The sequence below is a fragment of the Nanorana parkeri genome, unplaced genomic scaffold (assembly GCF_000935625.1).
Source record: "Nanorana parkeri isolate BGI_ZX_2015 unplaced genomic scaffold, ASM93562v1 scaffold213, whole genome shotgun sequence".
Lineage (NCBI taxonomy): Eukaryota > Metazoa > Chordata > Amphibia > Anura > Dicroglossidae > Nanorana > Nanorana parkeri.
In genome coordinates, this window is record NW_017306481.1 from 1,470,202 (window position 1) to 1,496,350 (window position 26,149).

A 26,149-nucleotide genomic window follows, 5' to 3' on the forward strand; every position below is an offset into this window, starting at 1 on the left:
CTTACATATATTTTTTAGCCCTATCAACAAATCCCTATCTCTGGATCCCAACCACCACTACCGGACACGCTTACTGAAGCGAAAAATCATTCAGTGCTGTGGGATTCGAGCAGGACTGTCTCTCCCCGAGCTCCCTGAGCAACACGAGTTGTGAGTTACTTCGGATACATTGTATCCCCATATGAAATACACTGTATGTATCTGCTCTAACTATTTCATGCCACACTAGCTGGCCTGCAGATCATCTTTGTTCCTTTAACAACAGTTTATCCAAGGGAAGTTTTTTAATTGATTTTAAATGTTTTGTTGTGGATGTATTGTTCTAATTTGTTTTTCTACGATTAAATATTCACTTTGATTAATTATACATTTTCTACCTGTTTACTGAACCAGCTCCGAGTAAGGGATTTCTATAATTAGGGGACAATCCATTTTTGTTATAGTTTGTTGAAACCCTGGGGATTGGTATATTATATAATATATTATATTGTACTGGCGTAACTCCTTAATGTTCCCCCGTTTTCTGCATAATGAATGGTTTTAACCCCTATCACTTTTTTTGCCATCCATGTTCCATTGGTAACTCTCAACACTCTATCCAAAAGTTTACAAAATAGCTTTAGATACACTATAATTAGCTTATTTGAGAAAAACAGCTGCCCATAAGAAAAATGAACGGAGGTATAAAATGCTGGAAATATATGCTTTAAAAAACTGCTGAATAGTCACCAGCTTGCCACCGGTTTCCTGAGACTGCAGGCCTGATTTTTAAATCATCAATTGTCATTATAAAGGCTTATTGCTTAATCAATAATATATTCAATGAGCAGCCTGCGCTCTAAAACCAGTCTTCTTTTATAGATTATCTCCTGTGTGGAACAATGTCAAAGTATTTAATTTAAGAGTATAATTACCTGTTCACAAATCAAGTGGGGTTATCTGGTATTTTCAAGCTCACCATCCAGATGACTTGATGTGTCTTCTGATCACAAATCAGGACTACTTCCCTGAGGTTATTACCATTGTCTTAAATCCTTCTGGCATTTTAATTTTTGTGCATTAGTCCTTAGATATTCTGTCCGGTTCGTGGGAGTAATGTTCATTTTCATAGCTACCTCTGAAGTGGGAAGATGCAGCATGATATGCTGAAGGTGGAGTAGATTGCATGGATGGAAGACTCGTTTCATGCACACATAGGGGTCTATTCACTAAGCTGCCGTAGGCAGCCGAGTGAACAACTGACCCAAAGTGAAGTGAGCCGAACGCTGTTTGGCTATTCACTTTAGGCTTGTACAGCATGTTCGGCTGACCCAAAGTGCAGAAGGAGTTCGACTCAGCCGATCCAACATGTGGATGGCTAAGCCGAACCTCCGTAAGGCTACTCGCTACTGTTCGGTCTATTCTCATAGATGCCGAACAGCAGTGAGTAAATAGCCGAATGCCGCTTGCTATTTTGCTCAGTACCTCTGTGGTAACGAGCAGAATAGAAAATTAGTTAAAAAGTAGGAAAAAAATATATAAAACGATTGTGCGGAGCTAGCAGTGACAGCTAGCTCCGCCCAACTGTTTTCTACTGGCCGGGCGGTTCTGCTGCCGTAAAAAAAAAAAAATCACCATAGGAATGCATAGCTAGATTCCTATTGGCTATCTCACTTTGCAATAGTCAATAGCAAACTAGCTATTGCACCCGCCCTCTGCTGCTGTCAATCAGCAGAGGGGGACCTGCAGTTCTCCACCAGGTCCCCCTCTGGTAATTGACAGCATCAGAGGGCGGGTGCAATAGCTAGTTTGCTATTGGCTATTGCAAAGTGAAATAGCCAATAGGAATCTAGCTATGCATTCCTATGGTGATTTATTTATTTATTTTTATTCTGACGGCAGCCAACGGCTCCGATGTCAGAAGAAAAAAAAACCCCGAGCAGGGAAAGGTTTCCACTGCTCGATCGAACAGAGTGAACCTTTCTGGGAGAAAGTGTTTCTCTCCTGGGCGGCCGGGAGTCGTAATATACTCCCAGAGCGTCTGGGAGAGTAATGACAGATGATTCTGGCTACCGGGTAACCAGGAACGCCATCTGTCATTACACACTGAGAAGAGGGAGAGGCCACTGTGATATCATAGCGGCCCGGCCGGGTTCTCAGTGTGTAATGACAGCGTACCTGGTTACCTGGTAACCAGGGACGCTGATCTCTCTGCAAGTGGCTGGAGCCAGCCGTAGGATGCCACTTTCTCCCAGAAAGGTTCACTCTGCTCGATCGAGCAGTGTAAACCTTTCCCTGCTCTGGGTTTTTCTTTTCTTCTGACATCGGAGCCGTTGGCTGCCGTCAGAATAAAAATAAATAAATAAATCACCATAGGAATGCATCATCCTACAGCTGGCTCCAGCCACTTGCAGAGAGATCAGCGTCCCTGGTTACCATGTAACCAGGTACGCTGTCATTAAACACTGAGAACCCAGCCGGGCCGTTATGATATCACAGTGGCCTCTCCGTGTTCTCAGTGTGTAATGACAGATGGCGTTCCTGGTTGCCCAGCTGTCAGAAGCAGGCTGTCGGCCGGCCAATGGCCAGCCGCTCGGCCAAACTAGATCCTACGGCAGCTTAGTGAATAGACCCCATAGTTTTAAATGATCTCCATGGATTACCAACTTACTCCGCCAGTGAACTAATTAGCTTAGTAAGCGGGTAAAGTTCACTTACTAGTCAACTTTTCTAATTGCAGAGTACACAGTAGACCAGCAGACAATCATGTTTTTAAACATAGTAACATAGTATGTAAGGCTGAATAAAGACAAAGGTCCAACCAGTTCAACCTATGTATGTGAGTGTGTGTGTGTGTGTGTGTGTTTATCTGGCTCTTACACTTCCCATATCCCTGTAGATTCTGAGAAAGAAGAAACTCATCCAGAAGTTTCTTGAATTTATAAATGTTACCTCTGGTTTGAGGAAAGAGTTACCCTTTGTCCTGTTTTGTTTTGTTTTTTACCATAACTGCCCTCTATTTTCTGGTCTGTTCTAGCCTCAGCATCACCATCTATCTACACCTTCAAGACCCTGCCCTGTGTTTTACAAGACATAGAGATGAGGTGGGCAGGAGAGTGTCCACTAGTCCAGTGGCGTAACAACCTGGGGTGCAGCAGGGGCGCGGGCCCCGGGCGAAAAGTGAAGGGGGGGCGCCGGCCGAAAATGGCACTTTCGGCTAAATGCCGAAAGTGACATTTTCCTGCCGTTTTGCCGGCGCGGCCGTGATTCCTTTCAGCCCCGCTGGGACACAGAGCAGTGCCCAGCGGGGATGAAAGGAATCAAAGAGAAAATGACAGCCGGCCAAGCGCTGCGGGACGAGCGCTGTGAGCGGCCGGTGTCTTTCCTCCCACACCGCTCGGCCGCCTATCACAGTGCAGCAGAGCGGTGTGGGGGCGGAGACAGCCAGCGCTGTCACAGGAGGCTGGGCTCTCCTCTTGCAGCCTCCTATGACAGTGTGTGTCAGACAGGAGAACGGGTACAAGCACTCAGTGATCAGTGATCGCTGAGTGTTTGTACATAATTGAGGAACTGGTATGTATACTATATCCTCAATTATGAATGAATGGGAGTGATCTACATCTCCTCCTGTTCATTCATAATTGTAGTTATAGTAAACATACCATGTTATCAATGAACAGGAACACTCATAAAGGATTCCTGTTCATTGATAACAGGGGACACAGAAAAAGAGATTGAGGACTCTGTGTCCTCAATCTCTTTTTCTATTTTTAAAGGGAAATATCAGGGGTCTGTTTAGACCCCCAATATTTCCCCGAAGCCCCTAAAAGTAAAGTAAAAAATAAAAATATTTAATAAAAAATTAATTAATAAATAAAAATTAATTTAAAAAAATGAAAAAGTTTCTAAAAAAATAAAATATTAAAATTTGAAAAATTAAAATAAAAACATGTGTGTGTGGGGGGGAGGTGCAGGGTACAGTTCCAGTGGTTGTTTATATAATGGGGGGGGGCGAAAAAAAATTCTGCCCCGGGCGCCCAGAACTCTGGTTACGCCACTGCACTAGTCCCAATCAATGTGTTACAGCCAACCTGGTAGTGGCAGCATTTATAGTGGCACATGGAATCCTGCTTCACTGGTCTGGTCAGCTACTGCTATGGTTGAGCCACAGCCTGAGCAAGTACCAAACAGAGCAGCCAGTCTCAGGGGCAGTGCTGGTGAGTACAAATTAAGTTTGGGTTGTGGATAGATTAACTTGTAGCAGCATGCAGGCAGGTATAATTTGATTGCATACAATGAGTTTTGTAATTCCAATGCAGCCACTGAATTCATAATTATCTGCACAGGAATTTGCAACTGTATAGACACTGGGGTAGCCATTGCACAGACAAGAAGGTGGCAACCCCAGTGCATAACATGTTCCTCCCAAAAGGAAGCAAAATACTATGGAATAATATAGTATTTCTTTATTAGGGCTGGTACATCACAGGGGAATCTTGCCCAATTCTTTTATAGGGATCCCATTCATACTCTGCTTACCAGAGGATAGGCTTCCTGCAAGGATGGTAAGGAGAGGGCATTGTATGCACTGCCAAGAGCGAACTTAATCTTCAGAAGAGCATCTCCATCTTTATTAATCTTCAGCAAGATCTCTCTAATAGACAGTATGCTGCACATAATATTTGCAACATCCACCCAGAATTATATATATAGGCAAATAATGCTGGCTCTATTGTAATGTTCGAACATTTGATGAATTGGGTTTTGGTAGATCTGACATGTTTGAATATTTGTAGATATGTCAAATAATAAATAGCAGTAGCTACTCTGTGTAGATAGTCAAGGACAGAGGTATTGCCCTTCACTGTGAATCCCATATGAATATTATGCAGCCCTTTGGATGACCTGTGGGTCTATACGTGTGCCACCCAAAATCTTATAAGTTGCCTATCAGTGTTTCAGGAAATACAAATGAAAATGAAGACAAACAGAAATTATATTTAATTTTCCCTGTTGAAAAAAAACAAAATATAGTTTAGCATCTAAAAAAACTGCATTTAACTAAATACAAAACACACATGAATGAGAAAAAATGAACAGGCAATATACTACACAAAGTCCTGCCATGGCATCCCTATTTCATTGAGCGAGTACCAATGCCAAGTTGAGAGAGTTCTCATGTGACAACCTGGCTCTAAATGTATAAAGAGTGGCCAGTTACTTTCAACTTGAGAGCATCAACACGCGCTAGTAAAAAATAGGAGATTCAATTATTGTTTAACAGAAGAAATGCTCAGGCAGCTTGGTATAACACTGTAGAGAGTTCAAAGAACATTGTGACTCACCGAGTAGGATATTAGTGTTTTCCAAGGACAGAACAAACCTAATAAGGTTGCATTGATATAGACATCCCATAAATTTCTAGACCGTTTGCAACCCGCATGGTGCAGCATTGTACACAGTTTACACCACCATAATTCTTTGCAAGTAAATTAAGCTTCAAGGTCTGCTGTTATATGCAGCTCATGTAACTCTTATGCTGTCACTCTTATATGTGGTAGATCAAAGAAAGTTTCTTTGTTGCTCACTTCAAAAAGAGTCCAAATGTACTTTACTGAGAGGATGAAATGAACTTCAATATGACTGGTTGCTATGCAACAGTACACCTACTTTCCATATATACACCTTATATAAATCTGTCCTGGTTTTGTTTGAGATATGAGATGCATCACGATATCAGTCAGCTGTGGAAAGTAAAAAAGATATGTGTATTAAAAATATCTTTCAATCTTTAAGGCCAACTTCATCCCAAGGTGATATTTCCGTTTTGTGCGGTTGTTGGGATGCTCAGTGACATGCTGGCTTTCTACATCTCTCAGGTCCTCCAAAATTGGGATATTCCTACTGGTATTCTGAGTTCCACCCTTCACAAGGTTAAATGATGTTGTTATGCTCTTCTGATAAATTCTCCACAATATACAATAAATAAATTATTGTGGATCAGATGGGAGTGAGTAACACCTCCTTCAAAGCTTTGTAGGAGAAGGTGGAGACACAAACGACTGCATGGAAATATCCCTAGTAAAGTGCATGTGAAGTATAAGATGGAGGGTGATACAAACCAAGCCTGGCCCTTCATAATGACAAGTGTAAAATGATGAGCAGTAACACTCATTATATCACATCAGTGCTCAGAATGTGTGCCTGGTAACGCAAGTTACGTTCCATCATCTCTCTCATACGCCGAGACTTGTTGGAATGACCCGATCTCATGGAGAGCTCTGACTTGGAGCTCTGACAGCGCGAGGAGACTCTTCTTCTCAGGTTTTGAGAGATAGACCTGTGGAGGTTCTTCATGGATGAAGATGCAGCCATAGTTTTAATCCAAGGATGCTGTATGGCATCTCTAGCTGTCAGTCGGTCATTGGAGTCCACATTGAGCAAGCGGTCTACAAAGTCCTTTGCAAGATTGGAAACACTGGGCCAAGGCTGAAAAACACAACACTATTTTTTAATAAATGCAGTAAAATGAACACATGACAGAGTTTCTATACACTTGAGGCAGTGGCATACCAAGGGCAGAGCAGCAGGTTCACTTCACCTCGGGTGCCACAAAACAAGAGATGCAATGGAGACACTCAGGTGTACTGATCCTATGCCTAGTTCTGCCTGCATAGCTCTGACTGTGACATTACTCATCAGAGGCAGTAGTGCAGTACACGGAGTGTCTTTTCTCTTAGGTAAATAACCCACTACATCACATGGGTTACTTATCACATCAATCTCTTTAGCTCTCACTGCCCATCAATGAAATAGGTCACCACACCACTGGCACCAATGTAAAATAGCACTTTATTACTGACAGTGTAAAGAGGGAAATTTATCAATGACCACCAATATAAGGGGGGACTTTTCCATTGGGGGGCATTTCTCCACTGGCTACCAATGTAAGGGCGCACTTCTCCATTGACCACCAATGTAAGGGGACACTTCTCCATTGACCACCAATGTAAAGGTTCATTTCTCATTTTGTACCAGAGTGGAAAATCTAAGCTATCCTAATTAATGAAAGCTAATCTCCAAGCAAAAGAGATTTCACATTTCACCCCATTCCTCCCAGTTACCATTAAAAAAAGTTCCCCCAAAGTCTTTTTATTACTTACCTGACTCCACCATCCTGTAACCCTTCCAGCACCTCTTCTGCTAGTGAGGGCCAGTGATCCAGCACTGTAGGCCCACTGTCCACTGTCACTGTCTGATCTAGTCACCATCCCTCTTCGTGACATCATCTCTCAACAGCTGGACAACCAATGAGAATTATCCATGTCACCTGAAAGTGATGTGGTCACCAGAAGGACACTCCCACTCTGCAGTGAGGAAGAGAGAAGACTCTGGACCCAACACGTCACATGACCATGGATTTAGGTGTGTATTTGGGCATTTAGATACTTGTTACCGAGCAAATGTGTATGAGGACTAAGTGACCTATTAATTTCATCAATAGGATTAGTCTACCCAAAAGTAATGTTTTAATTAATGGTGGAGTATTTTGGGACCATTCATCTGTCTCCTTACAGCTTTAGGTAACTCCAGCAACGAGCTCAAAGCAATAGTTCCTAGCTTTCTGCATACCCAGAAATGCATTGAATGCCTGATCCCTCTGTTATCTCTATGGTTCATCCTGCTGCCCGATAGATAACTAATGTGTAATGCAGTGAGTGACATAATGATAGGCAGAAGAAACCACAAAGTGCAGAGGGGGATTAGGCTTCTGACATACTTCTGGGGATGCTGAATACTTTTTAGACTGCTTAGCTCTTCAAGAGAGCAAAGATCAACGGCACGGGCCAGACAGATAAGTATTCAGGCTGGCCTTATTAATAGAAAAATATATCTAGCGATAGAATCGATTTAAGACTTTGCACACCCAGAGGAAGACCACACTTTTGGAGAAGGTGTAAACTACTGTACATGCAGACTTGGTCTTTGGTATAAATTTGAATGGACAGAAGTGCTTGTTATCTACACCTATGCTGGTCCCACACAGTCTGATCCCTGCCTGAGTGTCCAAAGCAGAGAGTGCATTGGGTACAACACTTGCAAGAGCTGAACTGTTTTTAATTAGACATGTGCGCCGGCAAAACATTTGGTTCACTTCGTATTTTTTCTTATTTTATTTTTCAAGATTCGAGTTTGAAAGTCAATGCGTTTTGTTATTCGGTTGTCAGAATCTGAAATGTACATTGATTTCAGATGCACTAGATAATTACAAATGAATTTTCGTTGCAGCAAAGTGACATTAGAAGAAAACATTTAATTTTTCTTTTTAACTTTTGAAAGTCCACAGAAACAATAAAAAAAGTGTGGGATTTCCCCCCATCCCCCCCACCCCCAATTCATAGCAGACCCTTTAGGTCCCCCCTGGAAAAGCACCTTGTCCCCATGTCGATGTCAACCCTGGCCCGGTCCCAGTGGTTGTGTGGGTCTGTGGGCAGGGTGCCTCATATAGGGAGCACCCAGATGCTGCCCTCCACCCAGTGAATGAGTAAGAGGTAGTTATTACCCCTACTCATTCACCAAATAAACAGTCAAATTGTAAATAAGCACACATACCAAAAAAAAAGTCCTTTATTTGAAAACAAAACACACAACAAAAATTTTAGACAAGTCCTTTATTTATTTTTTTAAAAGTGTTTATGAATGTACTTAGGGATGCACCGATACCGTTTTTTCTGTATCGAGTGCGAGTACCAATATATTTTTTTCCGGTACTCGCTAATACCGAATACCGATACCAGAAGTCCCATTAAGGAAGCCAGGCAGCATGTAATTACTCCCCATCTGGCTTGCTGATTAGCCCGGTGGCGTGTAAAGACCCGGCTTCCCGATTAGCAGAGAAGCCGTCTCCATGCTTCTTGTCACTAGGTGAAAGCATGGAGCCGGCTTTCACCTGGCCAATCAGGAAGCCGGGCACCATCTAATGACGCTGCGCCCGGTTTCCTGATTGGCTGGGTAGCCGGCTCTATGCTCGCTCGTCACCAGGTGACGAGAGAGCATGAAGCCGGCTTTCTTGCCAATCAAGAAGCCAGGCAGCGTGTAATGACTCGCTGCCTGGCTTCCTGATACCAGAAGCTCAAGTATCGGGCTAGGCATCGGAGCATTTGGGCGAGGACGAGTACTTACTAGTATCTGTATCGGTGCATCCCTAAATGTAATCCACACATCAATCATGTCGTCTAACAAAGTAGATCTTTGTCAATCACGATGGACGACGGCCGTCGACTTGCCGAAAGCAAAAATACCTGATTTTTCCTAATTAAATCTTGGCGCGCTGAAATACGCCCTCTGCCCGAAATAGTACAGGAGCTTCTTTTGGGGCGTTTTTCCGCACGTATCCATAAGGATACAGTCTGATAGATTTATGCGCAAACGCGCATATTACGAACGCCCAAGTGTTAACCCAGCCTTAAAGTGTATGTCTTGGCACAAAAAACATGTTTACTACCTTTCTACAATACCTACACATTTGTTTTATCAATTTACAAATGCTGCAAGTAGAAAAAAATACCCTTTGATCCTGCCAGACATCCTGCAGAGGAGGAGACAGACTGCAGGGACCGGTCTAACAAACAAGTCAGCTCCAAGGTTTAGGCAGTGGTGTCACAAGGGAGGTGCGGGGTCTGCAGCCCACACCGGATGACACCATCAGAGGGGGTGACACCAAATGACTGACAGTCACTTTGGTGTCACCCCCTCTTAAACGTCAGGCACACGGTCATGGCCCAAGAGCCTGACAGTGGCACATGAAAGAGGGGAGGACCCTGCAGCATACCTGATCCCGCCAGGTCAATATCTCCTCCTCTCTTAGCTGGTGTCTATCACCAAGATGCCCGTCGGCAGTGAAGTGCATGTATGATGATGTCACACCATGGACGTCATAACGCATGCGGGGCAGCTGCACCAGGTGACACCCACCCTGGTGAGTTCAATTTAGTATATCTTTGTTAATTTCATCCCTAGAAGAAAACAAATAGAATTGAAATTTGTACGTGTTTTCGGAAACTCATACATTCGGATGTATTTGAATTTCTGAATGACAGAAATAACAAAAATCTCAGATGCATCCGAATGTACGAATTTCTGAAAATTTTTACGAATTTCAATTCGGATTTTTGTTTCTGTAGACTGTTAAAAAAAAAAAATTTATTTTCTCTGTCACTTTGCTGCAACAAAAATTTGCTCGCAATTAACGAATATTCGCCTGAATCCGAATTCCAAAGAGAATTGACTGTCAGATCCGAATCCCGAAAAACGAATTAACGAAAAATTTTAAAAAAATGTTGGCTGGCTTACATGTCTAGTACATAACCAGTGCAGTGTGAGGGTAGCACCACTGCAAGGGTTACGATTATTTCTGTCTGGAGTTCTTCTTTAGTTTCTTCCTTGCATGGACCACAGAACAAGCAACATTTTTTTTGCTGTTGTTTTGAATAGAAGAAAATGATAACATTTCTGTCAAATATATATTGCTTTCCATGTCCCAGGTGGGCATATTTTCCCTTCCGTCCTACCCTAAGGACACAAAAAGGAAGGGAGAGGAAATCTATACTAAGTGAGCAAAATCCTACCTATGGCCATTGTCTTTGGAACAGGTGTCCCCATTGGAAGATTTCAATGCCCTTCCTGTTTAAGTGACAGATGTAAAATTTTGGTCTTCCCCTCACTTTCTGTCACAATGTCAACTCTATCTAGGACAGAAACTGATTGGAAATTCACATATTCAGAGATCAAGAAAAGCCTAGCAGGAGTTCTAACCCTCCACTCCATATGAAACTAAAAATAAATGTTTTTTTCAGTTGCACTTTAAAGGATTTCAGATTAAGTCTTCATTGCAGAAGAGCTGGAGGAAAACAGCACATTAGGCTTACTATATTTGCTTAGAAATCTAACTTCCATTTCAGAGCACACCTACTCACATTATGTCTACTACAACACAAAAGAGAAGCAAGGATGAGTACAAATAATTCAAATCAGTGCAATGTGATGGGTGCCCTCATTAACCAATAGTAGGACAAGAAGCACAAGAAGTAGGAAAGGGGCTACACAGTGACATGAAACCGCTGGTTGCTATTTGCTTATTAGAACACCCCAGGGTTTTAGATTACTAGGGCAGTCTGCAAAGAAGATCAAACTTTTTCCCTTAAGATGTCTGCTATTCTAAAGGTGCCCATACACCTTCCGATTATCGGGCAAAACTTTTCGTCCGATGATCGAATAGTCGTACGATTTTCGTACGACAGACCCATCCTGCCCACATGATCGCAAGATTAATTTAGCCGTAATTAACGAAAAGCACCTGGACGAAATGTGGTAATTGATTTGCCGTATATTCGATAGACTGTTAAAAAATGTAGATCGTACAACTTTTGACGGAACCTTACAAAAATCGTACGATCTAGCAAAGTTTTCAAACATGCTTGACCGTCAAAAGTCGTACGATTGTACAGTAATGTCAGTCGGACGCAGTGTCCAATGCACACATACGATTATCGGACGAAAAGTCTATCGCATACGAAAATCGTCCGATAATCGTAAGGTGTATGGGCACCTTAAGAGGAACCAGACTTTCATCCCTAAACCAGCAAACAGGTTTGCTTTAGATTGTTATGTACATGTGCTTAAATGTGTTTCTTCTATTCTGAAAATAAAGATTTCCCTGGTTTGAACCTGCATGAGTTGCATTATCAATCATACTAGAGTGGTTAAGCTAAAGGTGCCCATACACCTGCCGATTATCGCACGATAATTGCGGGTGATCCCGCGATCGTATGATAATCGCCAGGTGTATGGAAGGCGTGCGACCGTTTCTACTGTACGGTCGCACGTCTTTTGTCATCCGAGCATGCTTGAAAACCTGCCAAAAATCGTAAGATTTTCGGCGGGTTAGTGGCGTGCTCGGAAGATAAATGCTGAACGGGCCGGTGTGCGCATGCGCTGCCTGCTCAGCATTGGAATCATCGAAAGCACGATCTGCCTGTCCAAGATTGGCAGATCGTACGAGATTTTAATTACCTTACAACCATCACACAACGAAAGTCGTGCGATGGTTGTAAGGTGTATGGCCAGCTTAAGCCACACTTGAGTTTCAGTGTAAAATAAATTGTCCACTTTTTTGTCAGACTGGTGTTTATCTTTAAAACATCTATTAGTCTGCTTCAGTATTTGATAATTGCAAAAAGACAAGCTGAGAGAATCCTGGGCTCTGGTGTACAGGCTGATGACCATTGCTAGGATGTAAATTCAAATAAACAGCCACACATACTTACATCTCCTAAGTAGCTATATTTGCCTTTAATGATCAGCCGATAAAGTCTTGTACGGTTTTCATCTTCGAAAGGCATAGATCCACTGAGCAAAATATATGTGATGACTCCAAGAGCCCACATGTCCACTGCATTACTGTAAGGTTTTCTTAGTATAATTTCAGGTGCAATGTATTCAGGTGTGCCACAAATGGTCCTCATTGACCAGTCTCCGCATTTACCATTTCCAGCATTTGCCAATCCAAAGTCTGTGACTAATATCTTTGAGTCTGCTCCTGGGTGGTAATAGAGGAGATTTTCTGGTTTTAGATCTCTATGAGTTATACCTAGTCCATGAAGATAATTTATGCCATCAAGAACCATCTGAAGCACCTTGGTGGCATCCCGTTCGGTGAAAGACCCTTTAGCGATGATTCGGTCAAAGAGCTCTCCTCCAGTGGCCAGCTCCATGACCATATAAACTCGGTCGTGAGCTTCAAACACTTCAATGAGCTGAATGATATTATGATGGCTGACTCTTCGGAGGATGTTGAGTTCAGACTCACAGACTTCCTGGCCTTCTTTGGCTCTTGTTTCAATCATTTTGATGGCAAATGGTTGCCTGGTAGCTCTATGCTCAACTCTCACAACTCTGCTAAAACTTCCCCTGCCGATTAGAGCTTTAATGTCGTATCTGAAAGAGAAAAAAAAATATTATTATCTGCTATATTAAGGAGATAAAAAAAAGATAACACTGCAGTCCTTAACATTAGAAATCCATTTGCCTTCTATATTCCAGTAAAATAAGGTTTTCATGATTGATCTTACAACTGTCATAAGTAGAGAAAGAAGATGGCCTATTCCCAATTTGAATTGCATGCTGCTGAGGCCTGCAGCAGCTTTTCTCCTTTCTATATTATTTCATTGTCACTTAAAAGTGATAGGGTGATGAATGTCAGCTCCGTTTTGAACACCATCCTGTTTTTCTAACTGGAATTCTTGTTTATAAACAAGATAATACATAATTGTTCCACAGAATCTGGATTAATTTAACTGATGGGACAGACAAGGTATTTATGTAATGTTTCTTGCAGGGGCGTAACTAGAAACCCCAGGGCCCCGGTGCAAGAAACCATTGAGGGCCCCCCCCCCCCCAATAAAAACATGATTTTGATACCTTTTTTTTTTTTCTTCTATTAAATGAAAAGTATTATTTATTTATTTTTTTCAGGGCTAGTTCACATCAGCTCCAGTGTGTTCCGGCCGATTTAGTGCTGGAAAACACTGGATTGCAACCCGTCCAGCTCACTGCGTTCTGGGGTGTTCCAGCAATGCATTATAATGTAAATAATAACAGCTTTTTAACCCCCCCCCCCCAGTGCGGAAGGTCTCATGAGGGGTACAGAGGGTGTCATGAGGGGTACAGAGGGTGTCATGAGGGGTGCGGAATGTCACAGGAGGGGTGCGGAAGGTCTCAGGAGGGGTGCAGAGGGTGTCGGAGGGGCCCAGAGGGTGTCAGGAGGGGTGAAGAGGGTGTCAGGAGGGGTGCAGAGGGTCCCTGTAATTGCTCAGTCTTATACAATCAAAAGAATTACTAGTGATTCTATAAGACTGAGCAATCGACAATTATGTCTGGATCCGCCCAGCTGCATGTGTGGCAGCTGGCTCTGCCTATCTAGAGGCAGAGCCAGCTGTACCCTCCCCCGTCCGTTCCGCCAGTCAGCGCTGGAGGATTGGAGCAAAGAGGGGGGAATCCAGCCCCTCCCCTGTCACGGCAGAGAGCCGTGACAGGATCGAGAAGTGAGCGAACGCCGGTATGTGTTCGCTCAGTTCAACATTACTCTAGATCTCAGTGCTTCATCTAAACACATAACCAACACCCATAAATAGTGGTTTCATTGGTCAGTAAAGTGTGCATCCTTTCTAAGGCAACAGACCAAACTCTGTACGCATGCACCACAAATATATCTGTAGCCACCCTGTCATAAATAGGAGTGTCTATTAAAACGTAGTTGTTTTCAAATTTTAGTCAGTCTGATACTGATTCAATAGTATGTGCTCATTTGGTTTCTCCTTAGCACCTTGTTATCGTTTGGATCTGCCTTGTGCTGGGTGTAACCTTGCCACAGAGCAGAGCAACCAACAGCAGTCTGTTAAGAATATCTATGTATCTCTTCATGCCCAATCACTTCATGGCCAGTGGTGCATATTGGGAGAGGACATAAATATTCGGGGTGGACCATGTGGGGAGCCTGATAAGTGATCCTCTGTGGCAGCATGGTGATCTACTCTGAAATGGACTAGTAGCTTTTGATTCAAGTACTGCATAGCCAGGATCTCAAGACACAGATTGCCACAATTGACTTAAAGTAAGGTGACCACATTTTTTAAATGAAATCAGGGAACTTTTTTTTGTTATTGGCAAATGGTTAAAAAAACTATTTTATTAGCATCTTTTCCTCAAATTATATATGCAGTGTATTCGGTATACACCAAATTATGTCCCCGGAAATGTCCCCAGGAACATAAAATAAAGAAATTATAAAAAAAAAAAAATTATACTCCTGATCCTTGGATCCACCGACGAGCGCAGCCTCCCGTCTCCCACTATTTAAACCGGAGCGAACTGTATGCAGCTTCTGACGGGCTGCGCTATTAGCTTAGCGGGAGCTATTCAAAATGCGCAGACGGCTTCACCACTATGCTAATAGCGTATCTTCTCAGAAGCTGCATACAGTTCGCTTCGGTTTTCTGACAGCATGGGAGATGGGAGGCTGCACTTGTCAGGGGATCCAGGGATCAGGTGAGTATTAAAAAAAAAGTCTTATTTTATGTTCGGGGACATACTTTGACCGAGGATGGTCTCCTCAATCCAGGGACTGTCCCCGGGAATCGTGGGCGAAAGGTCCCCCTAACTTAAAGGTCCTCTATCTGTGAAGGCTGCAAATACTTTGTTCTACCATTTTTTGGAGTCTTTTACATCATGGGTGTCCTGTGCTCTCTCCCTCTCTCCCAGAGTTGTTTAACAATCAACGCATTGCATCTTCTGTGTGGACTTCAGTTTTGTCGGTCACCAGTGGAGGGTTGGTAAGTGAATTTGGGGCAGCAACACCATTGTAAACTTTATTACTCAATCACTACAGAAGACTATTGATTATAACCAGAGACATGTTCAATCTAACACACACAAAACCATAAACATATAAATTGTCTCTTCCATGGCAGATCCTGTAGTTCCCAGTAGTGTGCTCACTGCGGAAGGTCACCTGTTTTACAAGTAGATCTGAATGGGGGAGCTGAAAGTCAATCTGTTCCTATGGATATTGACGTAATTACATATTCATAACAAGCAGTAAATGAGGTTTAAAAGATAATTGCACGTTCAAACACCAACCACTTATCCTTTTTGCCCCTTCTCCAGATGCATACTTATCCTGCAATAGTGTCTGTGACCTCTGGGGTTTGTTTACATCCTGCTTCCGATCTTCCATATGCCTTTTGCTGTGGACTTTGGCATAGCTCCACAATTAATGCAACTACAGAGGTCAGTGGAGCTTGTTTCAAGCTCATATACTGCTTGGTAATAATATTTAAATACTTGATGTACAGTTGTGTGAAAAAGTGTTGGCCCCCTTCCTGATTTTTCATTGTTTTGTACGTTTGTCACACTTTAATGTTTCAGATCATCAAACAAATTTAGAAATTTAGCCACAAATTTAGACATTTAGAAATGGCTTTATAACCTTTTCCAGACTGATAGATCTCAATTAATTTCTTTCTCATTTGTTTCTGGATTTCTTTGGATCTCGGCATGATGTGTAGCTTTTGAGGATCTTTTGATCTACTGTGTTTCCCCGAAAATAAGACCTAGCACTATCTTCAGGGATTTCTTTAATATAAGACCTACCCCGAAAATAAGACCTAGTTCGGTGGTAGGTCTTATATTACAGAAATCCGCTAGGTCTTACTTCCGGGGTAGCTGCACATAAACTGTGTAAAGACCGGCCGCAGCTCCCGCCCCGCCCACACGCCCGCCTGCTGCAGCTCCAGCCCATGTGAGCTTACACAGGGCCAAGGGCTTTCTTCCCAATCCTATGTGACAGTGCTGTTGCTTGGTGATGGTCTACTCATACACCAAGTGCTGTATTGTAGGAGTAGGGGAAGTAAGTCACTTGCTATCCATATCGAAGAACTGGAATTTTTCTAGTATGTGGGAGGGGGGCATCTAAGTGAACTCTTAAATCTGGCTTTCATCTGTGAAATAAGCACCATTATAGGAGCATTATTCCCTTTCAACATTGTCAGCCCTTTGTTGGTTCCATCCAACTCTATGGCCAGCATTGCAATGTAGTAATGATGGTATTAGTCTCAACTACTTGCATTTATAATTAGACATTATTTTATGGGCAGTATAATAGCATAACAGAACAAAATGGCCCAAGAGATTCTCTTCTTTAGGCTTCTGTGATGCAGAGCTTTATGATAGACATTTGCAGTACTGCGTATGACCTTTATAAGTGTTGATTAACTCAGCTAAATAAAGATGTAAATCAGCATAAGTTATGCATGACAACTCTTGCTTTCATTATAATTTACATAAAAAGTTTATATTTAGAACATGGGATCCTGGAAAATTGCACTTGTCTGGACTTGTATAACCAATCCATCAGATAAAATACTCTTTCTTCTGTCATTACTCATATGCCTTCATGGTTCAATGACTTAGGAACAGAAAGAAGAAGAGGTTTCAGTTAAATGACCCGAGACATCCTTGTGTTACTATTTGACAGAACTGCTGCATTTCTGCTGGTTGTATGAAAAACGTAGAGGTGTATTATGTATAGCATAGCAATAGCAATGCATATGTAATATTTACTAACACCTCTCTGTTAAACGGGCATAGCAATACCCATGACAGCTCTCCTTTTGCAATTCATGAACTTCAACATAAAAAAAAAAAAACATGCAAGGTTTTTGATCCTAATGTTTGTGATTGCATGTAAGAAATACACCACGTCACATTGACATATTCACTTACTCTGATAATTAATGTTTGTTTTTTTGCACAATGAAAATGTTGTAATTATTATTAAGTATATATAGAAACAAAATTGACTAACAAATTGCACAAAATAACAAGCTGCTAAGAAAAAAGCAAACATTAATTGATTTCTAGGTGAACTTCCAAAAGAAAGTTATCATCTCACTTTTATTTTTTCTTCTACCAAAGTATGAGAAAAATCGGATGGATTGTTGAGCAACACTTCTTCCATCAGACAGTTTGATAAATAAGGACATATGTTGCAAGAGATTCCAGAAAAGGAGTATTTTACCAAGTGTTACTGAAGCAAGTGTCCCCATTGAAAGACTTTCCTTCAGCTTCTGTAACAGTGACCCCTGTAAGATTTTGGATTTCCCATTACTTACTGTCCCTGTGACACTGGTCATCAAGACAAATACTTGGGGTAAATCTCTCAGCAGGGAGAACCAATAAAAGCCTGATAGAGGTGTGACAACCTCACCCTGCAAAGACATTTTCCAAGTTGCTGGGCAGCAATCTAAGCACCAGCAGACTGAGGGTGACCGTCACTGGAGCAGGTCAAATGGGCAGTTAACCCTTTACACACATAAATACACACACACTGTAACTGCCACCATGTCATTTAACATAAACACGTTCCATTCCCAGAATCCGTGTTTGGTGTCTAACCGAATGGTATCCTCTTCTGCATTAGTGCAGCAAATTTTTAGGAAAGTAACTACTAGCATAAGAGTTATAAAACATGAATGAAAATTAACTTTGTGGAGTCCAGTTATAGATCAATATAAATCACTATCTCAGTCTCTTAGATGTGTACTCCCTAAACTGCACTCCAGACCACTTACGATGACCATTTATGACAGGGCCTCATCAGAAGGTTTATGATGCCTCTGCTTTTCCTGCTAACTTGTCTGCCTTTCCTCAAACGTGGCTTAAAATTTTTAAGCATGACTGCTTAAGCAAATACAGGAGACAGGGCAGGATTTTAATCTGGCTGTCTTGTTATTTTAGGGGGAAATAAGGGTGCCACTGTGTTCAGAATCACCCCCATTCTCACTTTTTGAGGTTAGTCAGACTTTACTATTGTCACACCTCCCCTCTTTAGAAGGTCACATGGAAGGGATTATCAGTGCTTTTCCAATGTTTTTGCTGACTCTTCTTGCTGCAACTTTTGCTGACTCTTCTTGCTGCACTAGTCCACCAGCATTGCCATGGTTACTTCCCCTTTTGTGTTGTATGGTGAAATTGTGTTGCTGGAGAATAAAATTTTAATGAAACAGCTTGCCATGAACCGGCAAAACTGTTTAACAGTGACATAATTGTGGTCAGTGAATATTGTTAAGCTGCAGCCATACAGGTAATTTTGCAGCTTCTGCGGCAGCCACATGATTGCAAGGCACTCCTTTATGGCTGCATACACTACTTCCCTTACAGCAGGTGTTTTACAACCCTCAGAAAGGCGGCTGGCATGTTTTTCATCCGGGTGCTGGAAGCTAGCAGAATTTTCCAGTACCATTTACTCAGGTCCATGATTGTTAGAAAGTAGGCAACCACCAGCTTACCTAACAACTTATGAAACCTGGACATAGGGTAGGTGTCAACAGTGGTGATGGCACTGATCTTTCTGCAGTCCATGCAGAACCTGGCCACTTGATCGTTTTTGGGGTCCGGAACTACCAGCGAGGCCCAGGCACTGTGAAACGTATGAATGACCCCTAACTTCAATTTCTCCTCAACCCCCATGTCTGTCCACACCTCCAGCAAAATGCAGTAGGCAGACCATTTGATGTCAGAATGCACCCTGTGTCTACCTTGTGGACTGAAGGGTGCATCTTTCCTAGTTTCCTGGTGAAACAGTCATGGTGTGCTGCAAGCATTTCCAGCAGCTGAGTTTCCTATGTGGGAGAGAGGAGAGGTGTGGGTACCCAGCTAACAAATCTAAGCGTGGGTCAGCCTCTTCCTTTTTCAGGAAAACTGGCATTATATGCGGTCCTTTCATGATGTGTCTTTACATTGTTGCATTGTTACATTTACATTGTTTACATTGAAAGCTTTCAGTCTTCTACTTCCTTCTGCCAAACTTACTACATAAATGATGCCATTCAAGCATTTTGTGTTTGCATATGATCCCTCACAGGCTACCTGCAGTTTGTTCTGTCACATATGGAGTAGAACATATACTTTCTGACCCACATTTGTTAGCTCTCTGGCATTGCAATTATACAAGCATTGTACGTGGCCTAAGCCTGTTTCATGTTCTACTGTACAATGCCAACCAGCATCTCCATTCTGTCCCAGAACCTCAGTACGTATTCCACCACAGAGACCTTGTGTAACTGACTCACCTGATCCTTGTCTCAGCGCGGCTCGTCGTTACACCTTGGGACTGGCAATCTGATGCCCCCCCAAGTCTATTCTGGACCTTTTCTTGTACCAAAAAAAGGCCCCTCATTAGCCTCATTATTTTATGCACAGCATTTTTTTTGTGGGAAAAAGTAAATAAAAAATGTAGAGCATCAGTACACAAATAATGATCAAATGCACAAACATACAAAACACAACTACAGAGCATTAAATTAAATAAACTAACCTCCCCTAAATTCACCCCCAAAAAATCCACATCCTCTTAATAAAGAAAAAAAGCAGACATTTTAACTAAGCAGTTCAAAGAAGGAGTTTGAATGTTTTTCTTCTTAGGGATAATTTTAGCAGCTGAAAGTCGTAATTTTGTGACAAAGTCTTGCTAAAAAAACATTTTTCTGAAATCACTCTGTTTATTTGTATTTTCAGAGAATGCTGCAGTATTATTCAAATTGTCCTTTTGCATTCAAGGCTGAAAAGGTGAACAGTACTATATGTTGCTGTAAGTACGGTCACATATATAGTTATGCTTCTGCTTTATACTCTTAACAACTGAATAAAATCCATCATTCAATAATTCCTCCTCTGTGCTTTCACCTCGGTGTTTCAGGTTGACAGATGCCTTTGTGATTTACATATTGTAATACTTAGGCTGCAGAAACACAGGTATTCAAGTCAAGAATTTAGCTCAGTGTAACAGTGCAGAGAGTAGATATTATCAGTGTTATTCAGTGGCCCAGTACTAACAAGGATTTAGGTGACATTTTTTAATAGCATATCATTGTGTTAAAATATGTACTGAATGCAATGTTCCCTGACCATTACCCAGCCACAAATGCTTTGGCAACAAATGCCAACAGATGAACTAATGACAGTGCTTGCTACTCGTATATTAGAATTTGTTAAGAGTATCAGAGGCATCTGATAAGATAAAGTTTTTTTCAAAATGTTCCCTGCAAAGCAAAATCAGAGCTGGTTAAAAAACAAAAAGGGGTTATTAACAAGGTTATATTTTTAGGTCCTGCAATCCTATATTCACTCAACAATTGTTTGCTTATATACCCCTAGTATGCAATAATAAGCATCAACAGTAATTATACAGCCTGGTAAAAAGCCTGCCATTTGCAGAAACTTCCCAGTTAGAAAGATTACCCTGTAGAGCCAATGTCCTGGAGATACTGGAAGGACAGAGAGAGAACTCCAGGAGAAAGAGCAAGGATGCCCTATACAGCCTAAGATTTGCGAGAAAGACTGCCCTGGTGCATTAATCCATGTGTAGAGACCATGGGGTGAGTCAGAGACTGCCTATTTACCAACCCACAGAACTGTGAAGGGAAGCTGGACTATCTGCACAGATCCAGCATCGTGACCTACTATTTAATATTTATAAGGTATAAAACAGCAGATCACAGCAGCATGCCCCAGCTGGAATAGGCTGTTTCTCTGGCCAGCTCTGCAGGCTGATGATGACACTACTGCATCGGGCGATGGTAACATAATCCATCTGCATCAAAATTCATCAGTTGGTGTTGGCCAGGCCCATGCCTACTTGGTCCATGGCTCCCTAGGCCACCTTGCCTCAATCTAACTTCAGTAAAAACATAAAATTTAAAACACCTGAACTATTTCCTATTATTCACAATCCTCCTTCTGAAAAGAAACTGCAGTTTGTATTGATTTGACAAACATTAGAGTTTGAAAAATCATCCTTTTGTACACAATCCTATACTGATTATGACAATTTGTAGACTAGTCATGAAAAAATATTTACAGCACCAAAAAAAGGATTTACACACAAATTTCATAAACACGTATCAACTCATGTTATTTTTTTTTTATCATATTGCTCCCTAATCAGTGTCCAGGGGACATAATCTTTTACTCTGCATACATATTGCTCTGCAGGTCCTCTAAATTATCTAAAGAACTGTTCAGCAGCAAAAGTAGTGAGGAGCAAGTGGAGGAGCACGAAGCAAGGCTCAGGTGTGCCCAGCCTCAAATATCACCTAATAGAGGGATATTTTGTTTATATATATATATATATATGGATCTTCTGAATACAGCATTTCTGTATCTATTCATAACCTCCACACACTTTTTATAAACAAGTTCATTCAACCACACATCTATTTGTGATCAACAAATGATCTGATCTGTTATAAACAAAGATGGAAAATCTGAGACTTGCCGTTTGTAATTAGGATTATTACAAAGTTGGATTTATCACTCAATTTCTGCTCTGATCGGTGCACACTAAGGGATTCTATTGTCATGTAGACTGCAGATTATGTGTTATCTGTAAATATATATCTATGGAATAACCCGTTATCACTCAGTACTATGTAAGGAATTTGTACATTAGTTATGTAAAAATTTGACTGTTGCTTTGAAATGCATGGCTGGCCAATTGACTCACTATTCCCATGTGACACCTATGTGGACCACCGGTTTGCTCCCTACTCTCATGATCTATGTCTCCTCTGTATGTTGAGTTCCGAGCTTCATCCGACATGTACCTGCCATGGGAATCTACAGCAGAGCCCTTATTTTTCCTATGTTAGTGATCGCATCCTATGCCTTTACCTTACTTTCTGACAACTACCTGTATATTGCGTAATCACAACAACTGTTACTGTGTTATGTCACGCACACATTGCTGTTCACTGAGCCACCCCTGGGTTCCATTGTTATAATTACCTCTTGGAGGTGATATCTGTTCTTTTCCTTTCTTTATGTACGATTGTCTTAATATCTGGATTTTTCTAATGACACTGTGTTGTGTACTGATGTATTTAATATTTTTATGTCAATAAAAAAATCTATATGGGGAAAACAATTTTTTTGACTGTTGAGAAATAGCTAAGTATAGGTTCCCGTAGGCTGTATGCACTCAGACATCTGTTATGGGACCATGTTGAGTTGCAGTTTATTGTGACTGTCCACGTTAAAATTAGTGCACCTCAACTGTCAAATGATGTTGTAATGAAGAATGTCAAGATTGCTTGGGATGAGTTAATCTGCCGGGGTTCAGAATGTTAGCAGATTCATTAGTCTTGCTCCAAATCTGAGGTTCGCAAACTTTGTGACGAACCCTGTTGAAGTCTAATGGGGAAGAGGGTTGACTCTTGGTATTCAGTTCTGGCCATTTGTAGGGCTAATTATTGTCAAACAAAAGGCACAGGAAGCCAGGTGCTGCATTGGGAGACATGTACCCACAGCAAAATAAAAGTATTAATTTTTTTCAATCTTAAAAATACATTTGAGTACCCTAACTATAAACAGAAATGTATCTTATTTGTGTATCACTTAGCTGTAGATCCTCAAATCATCTCTGAATTGGTGCTGACACTGTCCTTCCTCCTGGAAGGTGGCTACTTTTGTTCCCCATGGTTCCTGTGTGTGCTGTAAAGTAGCCACTGGTTCAAGATCTTGCTTTGAGCTTCTGAATTGGGGCTTCTGAATTGGTTGGAAAGCCAGGCTGACTAGCAACAAGTGAAACTGCCTTCCTTGTTATGACCCGCCTCCCGGCTTCCTGATTGGCTAGGAAGCCAGCTTCATGATGCAAGGCAGCCTGGCTTCCTGACCAATCAGGAAGCTGGGTGGCACATCATGACCAGCCTCTTGGCCTCCTGATTGGCTAGGAAACCGGCTTTATGATGTGAGGCCGCCTGGCTTCCTGATTGGCTGAGAAGCCAACTCCATTCTCCCTTGTGGCACTGCTGGCCAGAGGGAGATCTCCCTCTGACCGGAAGTTCCGGTATGAGGGGTAAGTATCGGAGCACTGATACTCACCCAAATACTCAGTATCGGCACCGGTGCATTCCTACTTTATGGATTCAACTTATGTTGGAAGTTGAACAAGAAAGGTAAACAATGTTTGCAATGTTTTGTCCTTCAGTCTTCATCCCTTATGCTCTGGAGTTGCAATCTTAAAGGAGAACTATGAGGTGAGTGCTTTTCACTCACCTCATAGTTCTAGCCGACCTGTGACAATGAAACTGTCACAGGTTGGCTCTGGATTCCCCTCTCCCCGCTCCGATCTGCCAGCGCTGCCTGGCGGAACGGACGGGGGAGTGGGTGGGTACAGCTGGCTCTGCCTCTAGTTAGGCAGAGCCAGCTGTCACTCACGCAGCTGGGCGGATCCCGTCGTCTAAGTCGGGATACGCTCCGGCTGCGGCGTCTCAGTATACCGCGAGCTGTAGCTTGCGGTATACTGAGCTTAGGGTAACGGGAGGACGCTAGTTTGTGTCCTCCCGTTACCCTGAGGAGAACTATGGGGAAAAACACTGACCCCATAGTTCTCCTTTTAACTTGCTCAATACAACTGCATTTGAGCTGCAGAGTGCTGAGCTTACTGTTACTGACAAGTACAACATACCGCAATGCAACACAGACCTACATAATTGCTCCTTCTGGGTTGCACATTACTGAATATTTTGAATAATGTGGGGTTTTTAGAGGTTTTTCTTATGGAGGAATCGTTTAACCAAAATTCTTTGATAATATGAAGTAAGTGAACAAATAATGATTTCAGTGTTTTTCATGCACTGTGGTGACATGCGCTGTGGGATCGCAGAACAGACAAAGATATCCTCTTAGCATTTAAAAAGCAAAAGTAAATATGCATTACAAAAATTTAAATAAATACTTAATTGACAACCAACATCTTCCAGATAAGCAAATTTTTATGCTTTTTAAAACATTTTGGTGTGCATGAGCCCTTACTTTTATATAATGTATTGTAATGTTTAATGTAACTTGTATTTCAATGTACTGCTGTCTGATCGCAGAGTTACAATTAATTAATGACTGTGGTAAAAACTTACCTGGCTGTAACCCTTGGGTCAAACTTGGCCCGGTACCTGGCAACTTGGTTGTTCTTTGCCTCAATGTCCCGATCTCTTTTGGTTTCCTCTTGTAGCCCCCAGAATTCAGCTTTGCATTTTACCGGCTCGTTGCAGAACTGGACTGGAACCATAGCGCGGATCAGTTTGACATAGTAAGGGTTCTTCTTTAGTGGAGGCTCCATAGGCTCTGGGAGCACCTTACTGCTTGCTCCACACCCCATCTCAGGAGGTCAGGGGACTGAAGAACACAGCTAGAGGACAGGGACCCATCACACATCCAGGTAACCCGACACAAAAAAAGGACAGAAATTCTCATGAGCAGCTTATTGTATCCTCCTACACACTCAGAGCTCAGCCCCTTCTTTGTGACACAGACATGTTACTAAGGGGAGGCAGTCTAAGAACAACATATATCACCTTAGAAAGACATTAGTGAGGAAAGTCATTAAAGCCTAGCTCTGGCTTTACTCTTATTACATAGTTGCAGAACAAATTCAAATTGCTCATCCATGTGATAATCTGCCGGGGGGGAAAAAAGTTTTTTTAGACTTGTACTCTAACATATGGCAGTACTCCAAAGACATGCTGAAAGGCTTATTGGCTCCTGTCTAAATTGGCCCTGTATGTGAGATAGGCACCTTAGATTGTAAGCTCCTTGAGGGTAGGGACTGATGTGCATGTGCACTATGTAGAAGAGCTGCATAAATTGCCAGTCATATATAAATGCCAATAATAATAATAATAATAATATCAGTGTGTGGGCATCCCCTAGATTTCAAGGGTGAGAAATAATCTGCTTGGATATCAAGAATGCATTAGTGAGTTCATGAAGCTCTACTTTGACCTGAACAACTTAACTGGCTGGCAACACTCATGAACTCCCAATGTTTTTCAGGTTTAGCCATCGCTGTGAATAGCCAATGTGTTGCAGAATGGGCTGCCTGCAGCTTGCAGGGAACATTCTCTGACACCTTAGTCTGCATGTGTACACGTAACACATAGTCTGCCCGATGTGTTAATATATGAATGAATTCAACTGTGCAGTCCCTATGCAGTCCCTAGCATTTGACTCTGTCTATTCATCTGTATAGTTGCTTGGTACAACAATGGATTTAGGTTTACTGCAGCCAGATTGATGAAAAATTATCTGCTGTTATTGGTTACTGGCAACACACAGGCAGATTTACAATTACTAATATCAAGAAGAATCTCTGGTACTCAGAACAACAGCCAAGCGCCACTGATTCTATCACTAACTGTTAACCCAAAAAATGTAATTTCTAGAAATATTTCAGATTCACTCTGCTGTTTAATGTACATGAATTGTTGAGCACTTGCTCAGAAAATAATACTTCAGATGTAATCATTTAACCCCATACTAAATTCACCATGTGTTGAATATACTGTACACTGACTCATACAAACACCAGCTCATTTACTGGTCTCAAATAATGATGATAATAATAATAATTATTATTATTATTACTATTCAGGATTTATGTAGAGCCAGCTGTTTGTGCAGTGCTTTACTTTATAAAGGTAGACAGTACGGTTACAATACAATTCAGGACAGGGCCGTCCCTATGGCCAAACCCGTGCTGTCAGCATCCTGCTCAGCT

The 26,149-nt window shown here is 41.9% G+C and overlaps 1 protein-coding gene across 1 annotated transcript; it reads right to left on the reverse strand.

Moving 5' to 3' along the window:
* Positions 1-6,153: 6,153 nt before the first annotated feature.
* PSKH2 (protein serine kinase H2) lies at positions 6,154-24,827 on the reverse strand. The gene is made up of 3 exons (XM_018555775.1): positions 24,510-24,827; positions 12,306-12,975; positions 6,154-6,468 (listed from the first exon to the last, which is right to left on the reverse strand). The coding sequence occupies exons 1-3, from the start codon at positions 24,749-24,751 to the stop codon at positions 6,154-6,156; spliced, it is 1,227 nt and encodes a 408-aa protein (XP_018411277.1). The 5' UTR covers positions 24,752-24,827.
* Positions 24,828-26,149: the final 1,322 nt, after the last annotated feature.